This window comes from Nicotiana attenuata, chromosome 3, assembly GCF_001879085.1.
Source record: "Nicotiana attenuata strain UT chromosome 3, NIATTr2, whole genome shotgun sequence".
Lineage (NCBI taxonomy): Eukaryota > Viridiplantae > Streptophyta > Magnoliopsida > Solanales > Solanaceae > Nicotiana > Nicotiana attenuata.
The window spans coordinates 24,655,829-24,678,855 of record NC_031991.1 but is presented as its reverse complement, the minus strand read 5'-3'; the positions used below and the strand labels follow the sequence as shown (position 1 = coordinate 24,678,855).

General features: G+C 39.6%; 1 protein-coding gene across 2 annotated transcripts; it reads right to left on the bottom strand.

The window, feature by feature from the left end:
- On the bottom strand, window positions 16,436-22,781 carry LOC109223413 (probable alkaline/neutral invertase B). Of its 2 annotated transcripts, none has more exons than XM_019387712.1 (5): window positions 22,459-22,781; window positions 21,319-21,764; window positions 19,698-20,129; window positions 17,533-18,091; window positions 16,436-17,051 (listed from the first exon to the last, which is right to left on the bottom strand). In XM_019387712.1, the coding sequence occupies exons 2-5, from the start codon at window positions 21,745-21,747 to the stop codon at window positions 16,762-16,764; spliced, it is 1,710 nt and encodes a 569-aa protein (XP_019243257.1). In that variant the 5' UTR covers window positions 21,748-21,764; window positions 22,459-22,781; the 3' UTR covers window positions 16,436-16,761. The 2 variants fall into 2 exon arrangements, with proteins under 2 accessions (XP_019243257.1, XP_019243259.1); XM_019387714.1 differs by lacking the exon at window positions 22,459-22,781 and adding an exon at window positions 21,854-22,324.

Sequence of the window (23,027 nt, the reverse complement as noted above, 5' to 3'; positions counted from 1 at the left end):
CAACTCTAGGTTATTCTTCAAAATCCCGAATTTCCACTAATTTTTATGTCTAAATCCATATATATACCTAGTATTTTCACAACTAGTAGAAATCACTTACCTCATGGTAGATGATTAAATCCCCTCTTCAAAAGCCCCAAAAATCGCCCAAGCCGTGTGTAAAATGGGTGAAATGAACTCAAACCCCGCTTTCAAAACATTCTGCCCAACCCAGGTCTGCCCTTCTTCGCGTTCGCGATCAAAGCCTCGCGTTCGTGAAGGCTCCAGACTCCCCTGCTTCACATTCGCGGTTGGGGCTCCATATTCGCTAAGGCTAAATGGCTCCAGGCCCAGCTCCCCCTTTCCTTCTACGCGTTCGTGATTGACCCTTCGCGTTCGCATAGGTCCCTCAGGCAATCCCTTCGTGTTCGCGACCTTCCCGTCACGTTCACAAAGACCAAAACTCTGCAGCCTCAAAATTCCTCTTCTTGAACGCGGGACTCCCTTCGCGTTCGCGAAGAAGGAAACCAGATACCAGCAACAACAGTTCCAAAATAGCTCAGATTGATCCGAAGCCATCCCGAAACACACTCAAGGCCCCCAGGGCCTCGTTCAATCACACAAACCAGTCCCATAACATAACAAGGACCTGCTCGAGACCTCAAATCACATCAAACAACACCAAAATCATGAATTGCACCCCAATTCAAGCTTAAAGAACTTTAGAACTTCAAACTTCTACATTCGATGCTGAAACCTATTAAATCACGTCCGATTGATCTCAAATTTTGCACACAAGTCACATTCGATATTACGGACCTACTCCAATTTTCGGAATCGGAATCCGACCCTGATATCAAAAAGTCCCCTTCCGGTTAAACTTCTCAAAAACCTTCAAATTTCTAACTTTAGCCAAATGACCCCAAAATGACCTATGGACCTCCGATCCACTTCCGGACGTGCTACCAATACCAGAATCACCATACCGAGATATTCCCAAACTCGAAATCCCAATCATACATCGATAACATTGAAATGCACTCAACCTAAATTTATGAAATTTTTTCAAAAAGCCATCTTCCACAATAGGCGCCGAAATGCTCCCGGGTTATCTAAAACCCGATCCGGACATACGCCCAAGTCCAAAATCTTCAGACGAACCTGTTGGAACATTCAAATCCTGATTCTGAGTTCTTTTACTCAAAAATCCAACCTTAGTCAATTCTTCCAACTTAAAGCTTCTGAAATGAGAATTTTCTTTCCAAGTCAACTCTTAACTTCCGAAATTCCAATTCCGACCACGCGTACAAGTCATAATATCTGAAGTAAAGCTACTCATGGCCTCAAACTGCTGAATGAAATGGTAGAGCTCAAAATAATCGGTCGGGTCGTTACAAGCCACGAACAACAGGAATCGTGCAAAGACTCACGCCTATGTAGTGCGTTCATTAGCATCTTTGATGGCATAATTCTTAGAAGATGACAATTATGTTCTTATCTAATGAATTCGAATTAGGAGTTTATCACATAGCCAATCAATCCCAACAAACAACCAACAAAGTTTTAGTTTCTCCAGTTAAAAAAGAGATTCCACCGGCATATTTTTCGGCCAAAATCTTTTTCTACCTCATTTTCCTAGCCAGCTTTTGATGGCTCTTCTTCCACATAGCTTTGATTTTCTGGAAACCAAGAGCGAAAGTGGGAGGATTAGAGAGGATATACATTGAGGTGTCCAATCTTAAAGAGAGAAAGAGACGGGGAGATAGAGAGAAGTGGGATGGGTTGAACAAGAATAAAAAGGCGAGGGAGAGGAATGTAGTGACATGTCATTTGTTTCCAACATGTCTCTTTCTAATTGGTTGCATCTTCCACGTTGAATGCGTGAGGTGCACACGCTTTTATTTGTGCACAAAATTTTCAACTTGGGTTTAATTGGGACACTTTAAATAGAGTTGAGGTGGCCAATAGGTCATGAGCTGAGTTAAAGTGCCTAAGTGACAATATGGCAAAGTTTAAGGGCTTGTCTATATATTTTGCCTTTATTATTTATTTGAATTTTTTCATCATAATTGAAAAGATAGTTTCTCATCTCAAATTCAAATAAGATTTATCTCTATAATTTATGATAAATTTTTATTTTTCTTGTGAATAAGTCTACTTATTCGTTACTTGAAATTCTTTTATTGTTTAATATTATTTGATTTTGATTTTATTAAGATTTTATTTACATGGTATTATCTATTATATGCTTTCATCATAATTGAAAAATTACTTTCTCATCTCAAATTTAAATAAGTCTCATCATTCTATATTTATTTATTTATTCTCAATGTGCCACTTGGCTTCATATCAAGCTTGACTATTGTCCTTTTAATATAATTTAGACAATTTTAATATAAAAACCTTTATATCAAGCTTGATTACCACTTGGCATCACTTTCAATCTTGCTTAATTCTTCAATTGTCTAAGTTTATCAATAATATTTTAAGTATTATTTACTTACTTGCTTTATTTCTTAAATATAGTATTTTATCTATAATCTATAACTGAATAATTTCATAGTTAATACTAATACTGATTTTTTACTTCGTCCAAAATATACGTTCTTTTGTTATTTTGTATTAAATGTATCAATATCTTTAATTTTTCTCTACATTATATGGAATCGGTGTTTTAAAAGGCATTTTTGGCGCGAGCCCTGGGGGGAGACGCACCAAATGCCCTGAGGCGACGGTGTGGGGCGAAAGTCTCAAAAGGCGTACGCCCAGAATAGCTGGGCGTACGCTCGCGCGTTTGAGGCGTATTTTTTTAGTGAGGCGTAAGCCTGTCACGACCCGAATTTTCCACCATCGGGAGTCGTGATGGAGCCTACTAGTGAAAGCTAGGCAAGCCAACCAATTGAATTATTTACCTTGTTTCCATTTTAATCAGTTAACAATTAAGAACCAACATTTAATAAACAACAGAATTTAATAAGCGGAAGACTGAAAAGCAATGTTTTAATAATGCTACCAATACCAATCCATAACAAAACTACCTAGAACTGGTGTCACAATTTCACAGACTGTCTAGGAATACTATAAATAAAGGTCTGAAAGATTTAAAATAACATTGTCTCCGGAATACATGAAAGAAACAGAATGAAAAGATAGAAGGAGACGCTAAGGCCTGCGGACGCCTGCAGGACTACCTCCAGTCGCCTGATGAACTAGAAAAAGCAATCTCACTGCGGTCCGAATGCTACAGCACCGGGATCTGCACAAAAGAGTGCAGAGTGTAATATCAGCACAACCGACCCCATGTGCTGGTAAGTGCCTAGCCTAACCTCGGCGAGGTAGTGACGAGGCTAGGAACAGACTACCAAATAAACATATGCAGTTAAATCATATACAGCGGAAAGTAAAGGCAGAAACTTAAAATTTAAAAGCAAGAAGGGGGAAGACATGCTGCGGGGATACCAGGTAACAACAGAAAACCAGTAAATAACCGTAAAGAACACCACAACTCAAATATCAACAATAATCAGGAAATCAAGACAAGTGCACGGCATCACCCTTCTTGCTTTTACTCTCGTCCTCATCAAATATCAATATAATCGGCCCGGCATCACCCTTCGTGCTTTTACCTCACAAAATCATGGCACGGAATGATCCTTCGTGCATTATTACTCATATAAAGGCACAGAATGGTACATCGTGCGGCCCTTCGTGCATTAACACTCTCTCACAAATATCATCCACGACATCACCCTTCGTGCTTTAACACTCTCTCACCAAAACAATGCACGACATCACCCTTTGTGCTTTAACACTCTTCCTCACCCAAACAACAATCACAAACAATAAGGGCAAGGAAATAAATGAAATCACAATAAAATCTCGGCAAGGGAACAATAATACAACAATCATATCCCAGCAAGGGAAACAATACCAAAAGCAACAACATCCCGGCAAGGGAGATAAAATTAAAAGCAGTAACATCCCGGCAAGGGAGATAATATCATAATCCTCTTCTCTTTTATTTTTCACATTTACTTCACAACTTGAGCCAATGCTCTATAATGTCGGTTGCCAACAATAATTCCACAATTCATTTCACAACTTGAGCCAACGCTCTTAAATGTTCAATTGCCAACAATAATTCCACAAATCATTTCGAAACTTGAGCCAATGCTCTTCAATGTTCAATTACCAAAATTACTTCAACAAGCCTTGTTCAACAATAAAAATATCACATAAGGCATGAACAATACAAAACGGAGTCATATTAATCATAGCATAAGACTCACAGGCATGCTTGACACCAACGTATAGATACTCATCACCATGCCTATACGTCGTACTCAACAATTAACACATAGCAAATAGGACACAACTCCTAATCCCTCAAGCTAAGGTTAGACCAAACACTTACCTCGATGCCACGAACACAATTCAAGCCTCAACTACCGCTTTACCTCTTGATTCCACCACCAATTTGCTTGTATCTAGCCACAAGTTACTTAACTATATCAATAAATGCTAAATGAATCAATTCTAATGCATGAAAATAGATTTTCTAAAGTTTATCCCAAAAAGTCAAAAATCGACCCCGGGCCCACATGGTCAAAACCCAAGGTTCGAACCAAAACCCGATTACCCATTCACCCACGAACTCAAATATATAATTTGTTTTGAAATCGGACCTCAAATCGAGGTCCAAATCCCCAAAATTTAAAAAACCTAAGTTCTACCCAGAACACCTAATTTCCCCCATGAAAACCTTTGATTTTGAGTTGAAATCATGAGAAAAGATGTTAAAGATTAATAAAAACGAGTTAGAAATGACTTACAATCGATTTGGAAGAGTACTTGTCTTTGAAAAATCACCCAAAGTACTTGTCTTTGAAAAATCACCCAAAGGTGTTTAGGTTTTGAAAAGGTTTGAAAAATGGTTGAAAATGCGTCTAAGTTATGATTTTGGAGGTTGCAGATGTCGCAATTGCGACCAGGTTTGCAATTGCGAACCCCTCAGACTGTTCACTTCGCAAATGCGAAGCTTTTGTTGCATTTGCGACCCAGTTTAATTCCGGTCACCTTTGCATTTGCAAGGGACCTTTCGCAAATGCGATATGGCATTTGCGATACAAAAGTCGCATTTGCAACCAAGGCAGCCCAGGTCGAGTATCGCATTTGCGATGCTTTCTCGCATTTTCGAAGCCTACAAACCTGCAACATACCAGCTGAAAACCTGCAACTTCCTAAGTTCAATTCCACTCTGTGGCCTATCCAAAACTCACCCGAGCCCTCGGGGCTCCAAGCCAAACATGCACACAAGTCCAAAAACGTCATACGGACTTGCTCGTGCGATCAAATCATCAAAATAACATCAATAACTATGAATTTAGCATCAAAATCAAAGAAAAATCTCATGAACTCTTAAGTTCAAATTTTAACAACCGAAGGTCCGATTCACGTCATTTCGAGTCCGTTTCTTACCAAATTTTACAGGCTCAACTTAAATCACATATAAGACCTGCACCGGGCTCCGGAAACAAAATACGGGCCCGATACCACCAAATTCAATTACATTCAAATTTTCAAAAACTCTAAGAATTTCAGTTAAACAATTTTCTTCTAAATTCATTTTTCGGGCTTGGGACCTCGGAATTCGATTCCGAGCATACGCCCAAATCCAATATTTTCCTACAGACCCTCCGGGACCGTCAAATCACGGGTCCAATCCGTTTACCCAAAATGTTGACCAAAGTCCACCTAAATTCATTTTAAAAGCAAAATTTATTATTTTTCACAGATTTTCACATAATCGCTTTCCAGATACATGCCCGGACTGCGCACGCAAATCGAGGTGAAACAAAAGGGAGGTTTTAAGGCCTCGGAACACAGAATTTACTTTCAAAATGAGTGATGACATTTTGGGTCATCACATCCTCCACCTCTAAAACAACCTTCGTCCTCGAGCGGACATAGAAAAGAAGTACCTGAGTCGGAGAAAAGATGGAGATAACGGCTCCGCATATCGGACTCGGACTCCCAGGTCGATGCCTCAGCAGGCTGACCTCTCCACTGAACCCGAATAGAAGGGAAACTCTTCGATCTCAACTTACGAACCTGCCGGTCTAGAATAGCTACCGGTCCCTCCTCATAGGACAAGTCCTTCTCCAACTGGACAGTGCTGAAATCTAACACGTGGGATGGATCGCCGTGATATTTTCGAAGCATGGACACGTGAAACACTGGATGCACAGCTGATAAACTCGGCGGCAATACAAGTTTGTAAGCCACCTCTTCCACTCGATCAAGAATCTCAAACGGGCAAATGAACCTAGGTCTAAGCTTGCCCTACTTTCCAAATCTCATCACGCCCTTCATAGGCGACACCCGAAGCAACACTCGCTCGCCTACCATGAATGCCACATCACGAACCTTACGGTCGGCATAACTCTTTTGCCTGGACTGAGCTGTACCAAGCCTGTCCTGAATAATCCTAACCTTGTCCAAGGCATCCTGTACTAGATCCGTACCCAACAAACGAGCCTCTCTTGGCTCAAACCACCCAACCGACGACCGACACCGCCTACCATATAAAGCCTCATAAGGAGCCATCTGAATGCTCGAGTGGTAACTGTTGTTGTAGGCAAACTCCGCTAAAGGCAAAAACTGATCCCACGAGCCTCCAAAGCCAATAACACAAGCTCGGAGCATATCCTCCAAAATCTGAATGGTAAGCTCGGATTGCCTGTCCGTCTGAGGATGAAATGTTGTGCTCAACTCGACCTATGTGCCCAACTCATGCTGCACTGCTCTCCAGAAATGCGAGGTAAACTGCGTACCTCGATCAGAAATGATAGATACAGGCACACCATGAAGACGAACAATCTCCCGGATATAGATCTCAGCTAACCTCTCAGAAGAATAGGAGACGGCCACATGAATGAAATACGCTGACTTGGTCAGCCTATCAACAATAACCCATACTGCTTTGAACTTCCTCTGAGTCCGTGGGAGTCCAACAACAAAGTCCATAGTGATAGCTCCCACTTCCACTCGGGAAGCTCAATCCTCTGAAACAAACCACCAGGTCTCTGATGCTCGTACTTTACCTGCTGACAATTCAAACACCGAGCCATATACGCAACAATATCCTTCTTCATCCTCCTCCACCAATAATTCTGCCGCAAGTCCTGATACATCTTAGCAGCGCCCGGATGAATAGAGTACCGGGAACTATGGGCCTCCTGTAGAATCAACTCTCGAAGTCCATCCACATTAGGCACACAAATACGACCCTGCATCCTCAAAACTCCATCATCCCCAACTGTAACCTGCTTGGCACCTCCGTGCCGCACTGTGTCCCAAAGAACATACAAATAGGGATCATCATACTGCCGATCTCGAATACGCTCCAATAATGAAGAACGAGCAAATGTGCAAGCTAACACGCGGCTGGGCTTAGAGACATCCAACCTCACGAACTGATTGGCCAAAGCCTGAACATCCAAAGCAAGCGATCTCTCACCGACCGGAATATACGCAAGACTGCCCATACTGGCTGACTTTCTACTAAAAGCATCGGCCACCATATTGGCCTTCCCCGGATGATATAAGATGGTGATATCATAGTCTTTCAACAGCTCCAACCACCTTCTCTGCCTCAAGTTTAGCTCCTTCTACTTGAACAAGTATTGCAAACTCTTGTGATCCATGAACACCTCACATGATACGCCATATAAATAGTGCCTCCAAATCTTTAGCGCGTGAACAATGGCTGCTAACTCCAAATCATGGACTGGATAGTTCTTCTCATGAATCTTCAACTAACGTGAAGCATAAGCAATGACCTTGCCATCCTGCATCAACACCGCACCAAGCCTAATACGGGATGCGTCACAATAAACTGTATATGGCCCTGAATCTGTGGGCAAAACCAACACTGGCGCCGTAGTCAAAGCTGTCTTGAGCTTCTAAAAGCTCGCCTCACACTCGTCCGGCCACTTGAACTGGGCACCCTTCTAGGTCAACCTGGTCATCGGGCCTGCAATAGATGAAAACCCCTCCACAAACCGACGGTAATAGCCTGCCAAACCCAAGAAACTCCGAATCTATGTAGCTGATATAGGTCGAGGCCAGTTCTTGACTGCCTATATCTTCTTCGAATCCACCTAAATACCCTCTGCTGAAACAACGTGACCTAAGAATGCAACTGAACTCAACCAGAACTCACACTTCGAAAACTTAGCGTACAACTGACTATCTCTTAGAGTCTGAAGAACCACTCTCAGATGCTGCTCATGCTCCTCCCGGCTGCGGGAACAAATCAAAATATCATCAATGAAGACTATCACGAACGAATCCAAGTAAGGCCTGAACACTCGGTTCATCAAATCCATAAAAGCTGCTGGGGCATTTGTCAATATGAATGACATCACCAAGAACTCATAATGCCCGTACCGAGTGCGAAAAGCTGTCTTAGGGACATCGGATGCCCTAATCCTCAACTGATGGTAGACCGATCTCAAGTCGATCTTAGATAACACATGGGCACCCTGAAGCTGGTCAAACAAATCATCAATCCGCGGCAATGGGTACTTATTCTTGATTGTGACCTTGTTCAATTGCCGGTAATCTATACACATCCTCATCGATCCGTCCTTCTTCTAAACAAAAAACACCGGCGCACCCCAATGCGAGACACTAGGCCTAATAAAGCTCTTATTAAGCAAGTCTTGCAACTTCTCCTTCAATTCTTTCAGCTCAGGCGGGGCCATACAATACAGCGGAATAGAAATGGGCTGAGTGCTGGAGCCAAATCAATGCAAAAGTCAATATCCCTATCGGGTGGCATACCCGACAGGTCTGAAGGGAAAACCTCAAGAAACTCACGAACAACAGGCACAGAATCCTTAGAAGGAACCTCAGCACTAGAATCACGAACATACTCCAAATAGGCCAAACACCCCTTCTCGACCATACGCCGAGCCTTCATATATGAGATAACACGACGGGTAGAATGACCATGAGTCCCTCTCCACTCAAGACGAGGTAAACCCGGTAAGGCTAAGGTCACTGTCTTGGCATGACAGTCCAAGATAGCGTGGTAAGGTGATAACCAGTCCATCCCCAATATGACATCAAAATCAACCATGTCCAACAGTAACAAATCTACTCGGGTCTCAAGACCCCCAATCACAACTACACAAGAACGATGAACATGATCTACCACAATAGAATCACCCACTGGTGTAGACACATATACAGGGGCACTCAAAGAATCACTAGGCATGACCAGATACGGTGCAAAATAAGATGACACATAAGAGTATGTAGACCCTGGATAAAATGGCACTGAAGCATCCCTACTACAAACCAGAACCGTACCTGTGATAACTGCATTGGAAGCCTCAGCCTCAGGCCTGGCTGGAAGAGCCTAACATCGGGGCTGGGCCCCACCACTCTGGACTACATCTCTAGGACGGCCTGCTGCTGGCTGGCCTCCACCTCTAGCGGCCTGACCACCACCTCTAATACCTCTACCTCCACCTCTAGCACCTCTACCTCCACCCCTAGCTGGCTGAGCGGGATGTGGAACACTCGGTGCCTGAACCATGGCACGGGAACCCTAATACTGGGAGTTGCTCGATGCTCGGGGGCAAAATCTAGCAATATGCCCCGTATTGCCACAAGTATAACAAGCCCTCGGCTGCTGAGGCTGCTGACCCTGACGACTTGAATGACCACCCCGAAAACTCTGGAGCGGTGGTGCACTGATAGGAGCAGGCGATGAAATATAGGACTGCTGATCAGAGTACTGCATGTGAGAACCACGACCACCTGGAGCACCGTGAGAAGCCTGAAGTGCTGACTGAAAAGGCCTAGGAGGATGGCCTCTACAAAAAGAATCTCTTCCTCCAGATGAGGCACCACTGAATCTGCCTGAATGACGAGGCCTCTTGTCAGACCCCTGACCACCCCCCTGTGATAAAACCATCTCAACCCTCCTGGCCACATTGGCCGCATCCTAAAAGGAAATCTCACTCCCCGTCTCCTTGTCCATCTGGAGTCGAATAGGCTGAATGAGTCCCTCAATGAACCTCCTCATTCTTTCTCTCAGTGGGAAGTATAAGAAGAGCATGGCGGGCCAAATCAATAAACCTGGTCTCGTACTGGTAACAGTCATAGAACCCTGCTGGAGACGCTCAAACTGCCTCTGATAGCTCTCCCTCTGAGTGATAGGAAGAAGCTTCTCCAAAAACAGCTGAGAAAATTGATCCCAAGTCAAAGCTGGTGACCCAGCTGGTCTAGCCAAACAATAATCTCTCCACCAAGTCTTGGCAGATCCCAGTGGGTCCCAATTAAGCATGAAGCCTACACATGGTTTCTAACATGGATCACAGCTCAATAGCTCCAGTATATAGAGATTTTATGGTAACAGATAAGATCAGGTAACTACACAGTACCACAGAAATAACGGAGTCATAATTCACCTGGTGCACACCCACACGCCCGTCACTTAGCATGTGCGACAACTCCACACCAAACGCATAACACGTAATTTGGGGTTTCATACCCTCAGCACCAAGTTTAAAAGTGTGACTTACCTCGAAGAAGCCAAATCCAATACCGTGCAATCCCAACGATGCTCCACAATACCATCTCGCGGGTACCGACCTCTGAACGGCTCGAAACTAGCCAAAAGTAACTCAAATACATCACATAAAGCCCAAGGAAACAATTCCAAATGATAAAGGTCGAATCCTTAATCAAAAAGCCCAAAAATCATCCAAAAATTCCAACTCGAGACTGCACCTCGGAACCTGGAAAAACTCACAAAATCCGACTACCCATTAAATTACGAGTCCAACCGTACTAGTTTCACTCAAATCCGATACCGATTCATTGTTCAAAACTCAAAAATTCGCTCTATGAAACTTTAAGCTAAAACTCCCAATTTCTCTTTAAAAATTCATCAACCAATTGCCAAAATCGAAGAAAGATTCATGAAATATAACCAAAGTGGAGTAGAGAACACTTAACCCAGTCCACATGGTAAAAATTGCTTTAAGAATCACCTCAATCCGAGCTTGATATCTCCTAATATGCAAAAATGGCCGAATCCCTGAAATAGAGTACTTTATAATTCTGCCCAGGCAAACCTGTTACGCGAACGCAAAACGTTCCTGATGAACAAAAATAATCCGCCACCAAAAAAGCACTACGCGTTCGCGATACACCCCAGGCGAACGCGATGATCACGGATGCTAAAGCTTCACAAACGCGCCCCTTATTTTGCGATCGGGTTGAAGAATTCTCTAGCTCCCAGCTGCCAAGTCTCAACACTTCGCGACCGCAGTTCTTCATATGCGGACGCGGACTGTAACCACCATGACCCTATGCGAACGCGGCCACCCTATCGCGGCCGCGATGAAGAAAATGTCCCAGCTCCAAATTTCCTCTACGCGATCACGTACTCATCTTCGCGATCGCGAAGGACAATCGAGGCACCAGAGACCAGCAGCAACCAGCAATGACAACATGAAGAAGAATGATTTGAAATCAACCCGAAACACGCCCGAGCCCCTCGAGACCCCGTCCGAACATGCCAACACGTCCCATAACATAATACGGACCTACACGAGGTCTCAAATCACACATAACAACATCAAAATGACAAATTGCACCTCAAATCAAACTCAAATGAACTTTGAATTTTCAACTCCCAAAACTCGCGCCAAAACATATCAAATCAATGCGTGATGAACTCAAACTTTGCACACAAGTCCCAAATGGCATAAAGAAGCTATTTCAATTCCCGAAACAAAAATCTGAATCTGATATCATCAAAGTCAACTCCCGGTCAAACTTATGAACTTTACAAACCTTCAAATTTTCAACTTTCGCCCATTTGTGTCGAAACCTTCTAGAAACATCCAAATGCAAATTCGGGCATATGCCCGAGTCCAAAATCACCATCCGGACCTAACGGAACCATCAAAACTCCAATCCGAAGTCAAATACTTAAAAGTCAACTTGGCCAACTCTTCCAATTTAAAGCTTCGCAGTTAAGTATCATTCTTCTAAATCTATTCCGAATAACCTGAAAACCAAAACCGACGATTCACACAAGTCATAATGCATCGGAGCTACTCATGCCCGTAAACTACCGAGCAAAGTGAAAATGCTCAAAATGACCGGTCGGGTCGTTACATTCTGTTCTCTTTTATTTTTATTATTTTCTATTATTTCGGGACAATGATATATTATTATTCCTAGTGAATCTTAGGAAGGCTTATGACTTGTACTACCGGTTTTGGAATATTATGTATCTACCTTGGGATTATTGGCTTTTATAAAAAATTTCGATTCATGTTTAATAGTTGTTTAGTAAAATCAGTTATCATTTCGGTATGTATTATGCTTACCTAGTTTAGGGACTAGGTGTCATCACGACATCCTACGGAGGAAAATTAGGGTCGTGACAGAAATAGAATAGATTTCAGAATAAATAATTTTTAATATATAAAAATTATTGTTTCCGTAAAAAAAATAGTTAGGTATGTTTAAATTCAAAATTCAAAAAAAGTAACTAATTATTAACAACACATAATACATAATTTATTTAATTTTTAATTTAAATTCAATAAGAATCTAATTATTACCTCATCTAACTAATTTTGTCCTAAATTACCAAATGACTTATTTTGAGGCTGTCACTTAGCGTATGTGAAGGCCTTTTCCTTTCCTTTTAATAATAGATAGATAAGAAACTAATTATTACCTAATCTAACTAATTTTGTCCCAAATTGTTAAGTGACCTATTTTGAGGTTGTCACTTAGCTTAATGTGAAGGCTTTTTCCTTTCCTTTTAATAATATATATATATGATTTTGGAGATCTCAATCGACCTGTCACCACTGTGACTTTCTAATTTTGAATAGCATAAAGAACTATCAACTTATACAAGAGATACTTATATAAGCGCGACGTGATGAGATGGTTATCCATTTCAATAAGGTATCAGAGCATACCAAGATGTCCTCAGTTCAAATTGTCTGTTTAGTTCTTTGCATACTATGAATTTTCGAATGCAATCAATTTATGTGCTAACTGATGGTTGTGGAAGATCGAACAGGCGACTCATCTCCATCTAGTTCCTCTCCGTGTGAGTATATGATAGCTTATTGTGTGAGAATTAGTCTCAGACTTGAAAGTCAGTTACAATAACTCCTACTATTATCATGGAGATGATCAATTAATATTACTAACATGATTTCTATTATTAAGTTAAACAGCATGTGTGTGTACCTCAATTCTAACTCAAGACTGTTTTATTTTGTCACAATCTCATATATGGTTAAAATTAAGCATTTCAAACTACGTCTAACCTAGAAATACACTAACTTGGATTCGGTCAATAACTAGTTATCAGTATATACTTTAAAGGGTCTTTTGGTTCAAAACCAGCATATCCCAGAATTATAATCCTAAGATTAGGGGTGTACAAAGTACAAATTGAACCGGAAAATCGTACTGAACCGAAAAGTCAAACCAAACCGATTGAATAATTCGATGAGGTTTGGTGATTTGGTTTGGTATTGAGTAAAAAAAAATCGAACCAAACCGACATATAAATATATAATTTTTATATATATTGTTAGGGCTTTATATAGATTTTTTTCTAAAAATTTCTAGGAATATTTGAGATTCTCTTATGAGATGTAATATTTATTAGAATATGAAGTGCTCCATTTTTATTAACTTTAAATGATGTGTTGTATGATCACTTTCCTATCAAGTGGTATTAGATTCTTATATCTTTTTCGAATTTAAAGTGGTATTTCGATAATTAAAAATTAAATAGAACATATCATTATTTAGGTATCATATTGATTTTTATGTTTAATTATTAAATTCGATTAACGTTGAAAGTGTACATCAACGAAAATTTATTGTCAAACAACGAAAAAAATAGCAGTCATGTGTTACTAAGAAAATTCTCCTATAAGAATATTTTAATAGATCATATGTTTGTCAATTTTTAAATTTTTATTAAACATAAATTTACCTATAAAAATTTAGCAAAGTAAGATTGACATATTATTCATGTAACAAAAAAAATCCAAAAAATCCAACAAAGCCGAACCAACCCAAACTGATATAGTTGATTTGGTTTGGTTTTAATAAAAATCGAACCAACCCGGTCCATGTACAACCCTACCTAGGAGTATAACCTGGATAATCACTTTCACCTTTTATATGGGAAAAGTTATACTAAGATTTTGGTACAAAAATTAATACTGGTTTTAGCTAATACCTCTAACTAAACACGGGATAAATTTAAGGAATTTTTACCTCCTATAGCAAAGGTTAACACCTTATTTATTTTAAATAAATACCATTTAAAAAAATTATATTCTATAGATACCTTTAAGGTTTATAGCAAAATATTTAATTTTGGTTACCTCCTAACCCTAAGCCACTAAATACGCTATTCAGTTACACTATTTTCTTTTTCTCTCTACTTTGATACATCATATTCTCTTTCCCACACAATGCTCAATCTCAAAAGGGCACGAATTTCTTTCTCTCTCATTGAGGCAGCGATGGACCACCAAAAGGGCACGAATTTCTTCCTCTTTCAGTGAGGCAGCAATCGAGTCATTCTACAGCGAAGGCAGCGATGGACTATAAAAAGTGAAGGCATTGATGAAAATTTTAACCAATTTATCTCTGTTGGTGTTCTAGTTTTAATTATTAGAGCAAACCTCAATCGCTCGTCAGCTAGTTTTAAATGTTGGAATAGTTCAAATCTATGTAGGGCAGAATTGTTAGGATTGATGGCTGTTCCAATTCTGTATGTGAAAGTACTTGAAGATGAGATTCAAAGTTGCATAAAGCAAAAAAAAAATTTACTAGGAAAAACTTATGCTTGAAGACAGTCTCAGAACTTGCAATGATTATGCAGCTACGGTGGGCATATAGTTCAACGTCCCCACGATAAATCCCTCTGCTACGCCGGCGGTGACAACCATGTCGTCTCCGTTGACCGTCGTACCACCGTCGCGTCCCTCTCCGCCCTTACTGCCCATCTTTCCCATTCCCTTTACATTGTAATTCAATGTGTCTCGTAGTATTCCATGTATTTCATTGTATTCACTATCTTTTTTTCTCATTGTATTTCAATGTATACCGCTGTATTCTATGTATTTCATTGTATTCACTGTCTCGCTATATGCCATGAATGTATTCATAAGTTTTTTTAATAAATATAATTTATGTATTCAGATGTATTATTTAATTTCTCTGAAGATTGCTATATTTTTGGGGTATTTTTCGGTTGAGAATCCTTTTTGTAACTGAAAATACAAAATTTGTGTGTTATAATTGAGTTTGTTGAGTTATATTAGGAGTCTATTATGTTAATTGATTCACTTTCCGTTTTAAAAACAGTGTAATCCCCTATTTCACGCCGTGAATACAGTCGAATACAGTCGAATACAATAATCTGTCCAGCTGTAATCCCATGTTTCACTCCATGAATACAGTCGAATACACTCGAATACAACAACTGATTAGCTGGACTTCCCTGATTCACGCCTATTTTTGCTACTGTATTCATGAATACAATAGCTTAAATACATCAAATACATCTTATAACCACATAAAAGGTATCTATAATCCGTAATATAGCAAATGGTATCTATAGATGGCTAATTACTACTAAAAGATAGTGCTTTATGAAAATTTCTCTAAATTTAATCCCCAAAATTTATACCGGGATAATCCACCTGATCCCTTGGACCAAACGGCCCTTAATAGTTGTTAATCTAACAATACATTAAATATATAACCAATATTACCGTGTAAGACTGGACAAACGAGGAAAAAGGAGTTATAGAAAAAGTGAAAAGATGTATTTTTGAAACAACATCTTGGTGATCATAAATGTAGAGATACCTTGTGGTGAATAAACTTGAAATTAATACTGCATTATGATTACAAGTGAGAGCCTCTAAAAGAAATGAAAGCTACATCAATCCTGCTGCTGAAATGAGAGGGCATCTAGCACTGCAGCTCTATTAAGTATTCTTTACAAGTGAGAGCTTCTATACTGAAATATTACCATTTTTTTCCTCAATAGAGAAATATGTAGTTCAGTTGTATATGACAGTCCAGAAAGGAGGGCGGAGAGGAAAAAGATGCATTAAGTTGTTCAAAACGTCACCAAACAATATGCACCAAAGCTTATGTCAGAATCAGCATCATTACTCGTTCATTGGGTATTGACGATTAAGAAACTAATAGACGTGCAAATGCAAGTATGTCTAAGTAGGTTAACAACAATAACAACATACCCAGTATTATCCCACACCGTGGGGTCTGGGGAGGGTAGTGTATACGCAGACCTTACCCCTACCTTGTGAGAATAGAGAGGCTGTTTCCAATAGACCCTCGGCTCTGTCTAAGTAGGTTAGTAATCACAAATTAAAGTAGATCATGTTAAGAGCTACATGTCAATTAGCATTTGCGATCATATTAGAAGTAGATTGTTGACAATGCTGCTAAACTAAGTTCCGGAAGAATTACAGGGTGGACAGGAAAAGAATCAGAATAAAGCAAATTGACGGCATTCTACAACATGCTTACTTGTAACTTCCCTACAAGACCTTTGCTTGTTTTCTTCTATGATGCTCTGGCACTTCATTTGTATTCCTCCACATTCTGAAATGTTATGAGATCAATAAAAGCTTAGAAGAAACTTCTGTAACAGGTGAGATATAACAATCAAAACGAATTTGATCTTTTCAAGACAGGCTTCAGCTGCTTATCTTCCTCAAGTGCAACCATTCCCACATGGGATGGGTCTTCAAGCATCATCTTTGCCACCAAGTAGCCAGCAATTGACCATGTCTGATGTTTCCGAGCTTGCTTCCCAATGAATCGGCCAAGTTTTCCATCATAATATTCAGGCCACCCATCCTTGGACAGCCTCGTTTCAGCAAGTTCAATGGCACGCCTTGCTATCTGCGGCCGTCCAGTCTTGATACACGCCGCCGTGAGGAGCCATAAAAGCACTGCCACCAAACACAAAAATAAATATCAGCAGAGCAGTATGCTTGAAAATGTGCACAAGACTACCAATGATTACATGTGCCAAATTAGTACTTTTTTCATGACTATTATGCAGTAAATAATTCTTGTATTAACTGAGTAAGGTTCCTTAAAAATGTTCAAGTTAAGCCACACAAGGATAAATACAACAAGAAACTTTCATATGAACAGACTGAGCAGTACATATATGTCAAGGAAGTGTTGGTTAGAAAAACAACTAGCTGGTTCTGTTCAGGAAAATAGAACAAAAATTATCTGAACAAAGTACACCGTTTTACAGACAGGATTAGATTAAAAAGTGAGCTACAATATCACGAAACATTCTTCAGTTAAGATCATCACTATTTTATTTCACACTTTAGTATCCACCGAGGAACACTACTAAGGAGATTGATCTTTTCTTTTCTTTTCTTTTTGTGATGAAAATTACTAATGCAATTGTACCTGGCCATGAACCTCCATTATGGTAGCTCCATCTAGTATTTTTTGGATCACATCCTGTTACAATCCGCCACTCGTGACCCTCTATAGCTGGATAACAAACCTTCAAAGGCATTTCCCCTACCAGTTCATGCCAACGTGACTCAATAAGATCCATGATCTTAGTTTCCTGTTCAGGGGTCGCTAAGCAAGATAAAATTGCAATACAATTGCCCAAGCAGAACCATCGGAAATCCATGTTTGAAGGGCCAACATTTCCAATGAAATAGCCTCCATGAAGTGGCATGAAATCGAAAACCCATTCTGGAAGAGAATCGGGAATCACATTAAACTTGTTGACTGCTGTGTGGGAATATTCTTCAGTTTTATATCTGTATATGTCATTAACTTGCTTCAGATCGAGCCAAAAGTAGGTTCTCATGTGATAGCTCAATGCGTGCAGTCTCTTTACAATTCGTTCTATGAACTCCTTCCCTTCAGCGTCTTGCTTGAGCAAGAGAAGCGCACATCTTAAGGCCATGAAGAATAGTGCTTGTATCTCTATTGGGTATCCGTAAACACCCTGACAATGTTCATGTACCACAAAATAGTCATTGAAACTGGAATATAAAATGCATAATTGCATACTTAGGTTAAGCACACTAATATGGAAGAGCAAATTGTCTTAGTTGCAGTAAACATCGTAAGTTCAGCACTGAAGATGCCAGGTCTGTACGAGAAAGAGGGAAGAAGGTAAGAGATCTGCTTACAACCAAAAACCGCAAGGAGATTTAGAACGGAAATCCATTCATGTCCTGAACTTCTCTAGATAAAGATGTAATTCAGGATTGCTGCACTTGCCTGTGTGTAGTATGCAATAGTGCTCTCAGACACATTCAATGTTTAAACTCAGCTGATTATAGATTACTGGTAGACATGCTTCAGTTATAAGTATTCTTATTTGGTTTCCCATTTGCAGCAAGTACTAAAACCTCTAGGCGCAAAGAATTTTTTTATGGATCTCGCTTTTAATTCCTCTGAACGAACACTTGGGTCCAAATGATGACTTCATTTTCTCTGTATGATCGACCTAATAGCCTGTTTGGCCAAGCTTTTTTTTGGGCCAAAAGTGCTTTTTGGCCAAAAGCACTTTTGGCCAAATTGAGGTGTTTGGCCAAGCTTTTGGAAGGAAAAAAAGTGCTTTTGAGGAAAAGCAGAAGCAGTTTTGGAGAAGCACAAAAAAGTAGCTTCTCTCCAAAAGCACTTTTCTGAGAAGCACTTTTGAGAAAAATACATTTAGAAGCAGTTTTCAAAAGCATGGCCAAACACTAATTACTGCTCAAAAGTGTTTTTCAAATTAATTAGCCAAACACAAACTACTTTTCACCAAAAGCACTTTTTTAAAAAAGTACTTTTAAGAAAAGCACTTCTCAAAATAAGCTGATTTTATAAGCTTGGCCAAACGGGCTATAATTCTAGAAGCAGATAGGTTGCAATCTTATTTATCAAATAGCCACTTTTAAATGGTAGTATTACAAAGGCATTTGATATCACCAACCAAGAAACATCAGCAAATCTGGATGGAGTGAGCTTAAGAAAAATGTCTACATGAACACAGTAATCACCACAAGAAAACACTTTTGAAGAAATTCATACATATTTCTGGACAATGGGAATTTAGCCCAACAAAGAGGGGCAATACACAAGGAAATAATTTTTTTGTTTTTTGAATCTTACACCACTTAGTTGTTGTCTCTCAAGTTTTTCTTTTTTCCGCACAATCACAGATTCCCATACCGCGTTAACAAACATTTCTACAGCTGTAAGAAACCTATCTTTGAAACTGACCTAAGAGTTTCATAGGGCACTTCCTTCAATGTTAAGTCCAGCAAGAGGCAACAAGGCTTTGTCTGAGAACAAAAATCACAAATTCTGATAAAAAAAATAAAATTACTAGGTGGAAATGGAGAATGAAAATCCAATTAGCTAACAACTACAGGAACTAAAAGCAGCATATGTTAAAGTCCACAATGATACGAAAATCAAGTCTGCAAATATGAGATCCTGTCTATATAGAAGAGGAATGCTCATAAATTTGTATAAACCTCCATTAACATTTATTATATCAAGCTCACAACCCCAAAGTGAGTGCATATAAATCATTTCACATCAATTGCAGGAAAACTCACCATTCTACGATCAATCATACAGCATCCATCAGCACAAAGAAGAGTCGGGAATGTGTCAAACCCTTCTGAAAGGCATAAACTAAGTATCAGGCGCATTCCCTTCTGACATTCAGGCATCTCAGACAAGGAAGTATCCCCTGTCGATTTCGTGTATGCACGAAGTAATATAATCCACCAAAATCCAGAATCAATAGGCGCCACTCTTCCTATCGCGCTCTCACCAAAATCTGCCATTAATGTCTCTGTATTCCTGACTGGATCATGGAGCACTTTGAAACTAGCTGGCATTACACCCTCTCCCAATTGGAATCGATCTATCTTTTTCTCCCATGACTGAAGACGAAGAGTTTTCAAGATGAAATTTCTTACGATTTCAGGTTCCCCATTCATTAAGAAAGCCAACGCACTTGGAACAAAGTCTCTGACAAACACCTGGAGATACAGATGAACATTAATAAACATCTTGAACATGAAAGAATGTGGCCAGTCAAACCTCAGCTACAAATGAAACTGGCCATAGAATTATCCTTTCAGAATGTTATATAATACCAAAAGAGATCTCCTCTTTTTATTTAAGCACTTCAAAAGTATTTATATCATTTAGACAAAGGGATCTTCCAGAAGAGCATTTTCAACAATGATTTTTGTAAAACTCAATTACTAAAGGACCAGAATCTTTATGAGTGTATATAGGAGAACTCCTCCTGTGTCATGCCATTACTGGATGACAGAAGATTGGAGATTATCTATTCCAGATTCAAACCGGCAATTTACAAGGAGGAATGCAGTGCCATAGAAGATGTAATAGTAAGTGCTTTGATCCATTTAATTTGGACGAGGAGAAACACTGCGCTCCTTCTGGTGCTGGAGTTATATTCGCTGATCTAGGAAAAGGAAATCAGAACTCATCAGACTAGAAACCACAGTCAGGAATATAGTGAAATCTCCTGATCTGTCAAGAGTGAGCTAACGACTACAAGGGATGAAGCTGGCTGCAGTCCTTGAACCCAGCTTGTAGCAAGCCAAACATTCCCCTACGACTAAAAGATCTTAATTTAATTTATCATTGTTCTTCAGCAACCCAACAATAGCACATATATATCATCCTGTTTGAATACGGTTTCCAAATGTAAAACACATCAAAGTTATTACTTAGAATGCAGAGTACAAAGATCCCTCTGCAGGTATTAAGCCTTTTCCTATAATCTAAGCACACAAAATTATTAGATTAAAGTAATTATCATACAATTTTCTACAAGGTAACTTATCAAACTGTAAATCAACATTACAGGAACAACTGTAATGCTGCAGAAAATGTGGAGTATGTAAATGTCAATTCAGTGAATCCAAACTTAAGTAACAGACAATTCTTCCTTAGACCACAAATAAATTAGCTGTCCACAAGCTTCAATTAATCAATTATGACTCAATCTTCTTAAACAAGTCAAGGTAGGCTATATGAAGCGAGTATATACATTTCTCTCTACTCGAGACCCAATTTATTCCAATCAAAAGCTAATGCACCACACACTGATCCATAATTTGCAATGACAAGGCAAGTGTGCAAGCAGAAATGAAAATTCTAGTGCTCTACACAGGATATTTATTATGACGGCTTCACCTGATCATAGTTAAGCTTTTCATCTGAACTGTCTAACGCGGCAATAGTCCCAACAGGACGCCCGCGAAAGTGCACCAAAGAACGCCTCAAAGCTTCCCAAGCCTCAGCGATCATTGGATGTGGCTCGGCCCCAAAAGGTGACCTTGGAGTGGTAAAACCAGACCATTTTGCTGGTGAATGGACAGTATCAAAGTGGTCCAAACCGCGGGAATAATATTCTGCTCTGGAAGGGGGAGGAGGAGAGTTTCCCATCATCTGAGCTTCACTGAAGGACCTCTCATCGAGGGAGCCCTTCCTCTCAATGTTCACGTTTCTTGGCCTAGGTATCCTCGAGAAATCAATATCATCCAATTCGGCCACACTACTACTGCAAGAGTCATAATTCTTTAAAGTACCATTCTGAGATACATCCACAGATGGTGTTGACATACTTGAAGCTCAACAATCTGCATAATTCAAACAAGAATTCAACCACATGCATATTGATCAGGAAAAGGCAGTAACCAATGTAACAGATCAAGAACCAGAGTGTTACATAGTAATATAAGTTTCCCAATACATAAAGTGCTTCCCCTCTAGTTCAAAGGATAGGGATAAATAGAGACGATCCAAGATTTGAACATTATAGGTTCCAGTTCAGAATTCTACCACAACCCATTTGATTTACTGGGTTCGAACTCTATCAGTTGTACTTATTTAATTTTTAACCCATACACAGGGTCCGAGACAAAGCTATTGGGTTCGAATGAACCCATAAGTCGTTAACTACATCAGCCCGGGGTGGGAAAGTAGACACTGTATGCGGTCTTTTCCTTGCGTTTCTACAGAGAAGCTGTTTCCAACCCTTAAACCCATGACATGCAAAAGTCACAAATCGAAGCCTAAGGCTACTTAGAATCAAGAATCTCAATTAACCCTTTTCTCAGTTCTTGAGTGTTTTGTGGCCAAGCAGGGGAAGCTAAGGAAACAAATGATTATTTAAGTAAATTCGATAGAAACAAGAAGACAACTAAAACCCCATATGCGAAACACCAAGCGGAGCTGCAAACTAGTAATGCATGTAGTAGCTAGTGCCTAGAAAGTGAAAACGGAAGAAGAAATCATGGGGGAAAAAACAAGTTTAACAGAAATTACACTTACGTATAGGAGACGTCCAGAATATGGTGAAATTAGGGAGAAAGAGCAATGATACATAGATCACTCTGTGTGTGTGTGATGGTGAAATTATTGTTTATGGTACTGCCAAATTCTGCCATGGCGAGTTGTGTTGTTTTGTCTTTTAATATCTTTTGTCAGTAATAAACTGTACCAGCAATTTTTTCATCGAATGGGAAGCATGTAGTGACAAAACAAGGAAAAAGATGAAATGGTTAGGTGAGTAAATTTGGAATGTTAGTGTATGTATATGTGGATGTGGGGGATGATCTGTAAATAATCTAAGGTGAAATGGGGGCTAAGTGTTGTAGTGGAGTGGAGTAGTTAGTACAACTCTCTGCAAAGCTGGAGCACAGTCTCTCTTATTGAATGAAATCTTGCTTGCTCCCGTTATATTATTTTATTTTTATTTATAATAATAAACGTTAAAACGCCTCTTCCATCCATCAATCAGTAATAAGTAATTTCGAGTCATATTAAATAAATGAGAATAATATTTCGATGTGTTAAAAGTTGGAGTATTCTACATATGATAAACAAAAACACTAGTGATC

What these genes read in the sequence shown, in the direction of transcription:
- LOC109223413 (XM_019387712.1), bottom strand. Translation starts at nt 21,747, where the DNA reads ATGTCAACACCATCTGTGGATGTATCTCAGAATGGTACTTTAAAGAAT. An exon ending in AAAAGCTTAACTATGATCAG is followed by an intron (nt 20,130 to 21,318) that starts GTGAAGCCGTCA and finishes CTGTATCTCCAG; the next exon opens with GTGTTTGTCAGAGACTTTGT. An exon ending in TAATGGAGGTTCATGGCCAG is followed by an intron (nt 17,052 to 17,532) that starts GTACAATTGCAT and finishes GTTTGGTGGCAG; the next exon opens with TGCTTTTATGGCTCCTCACG.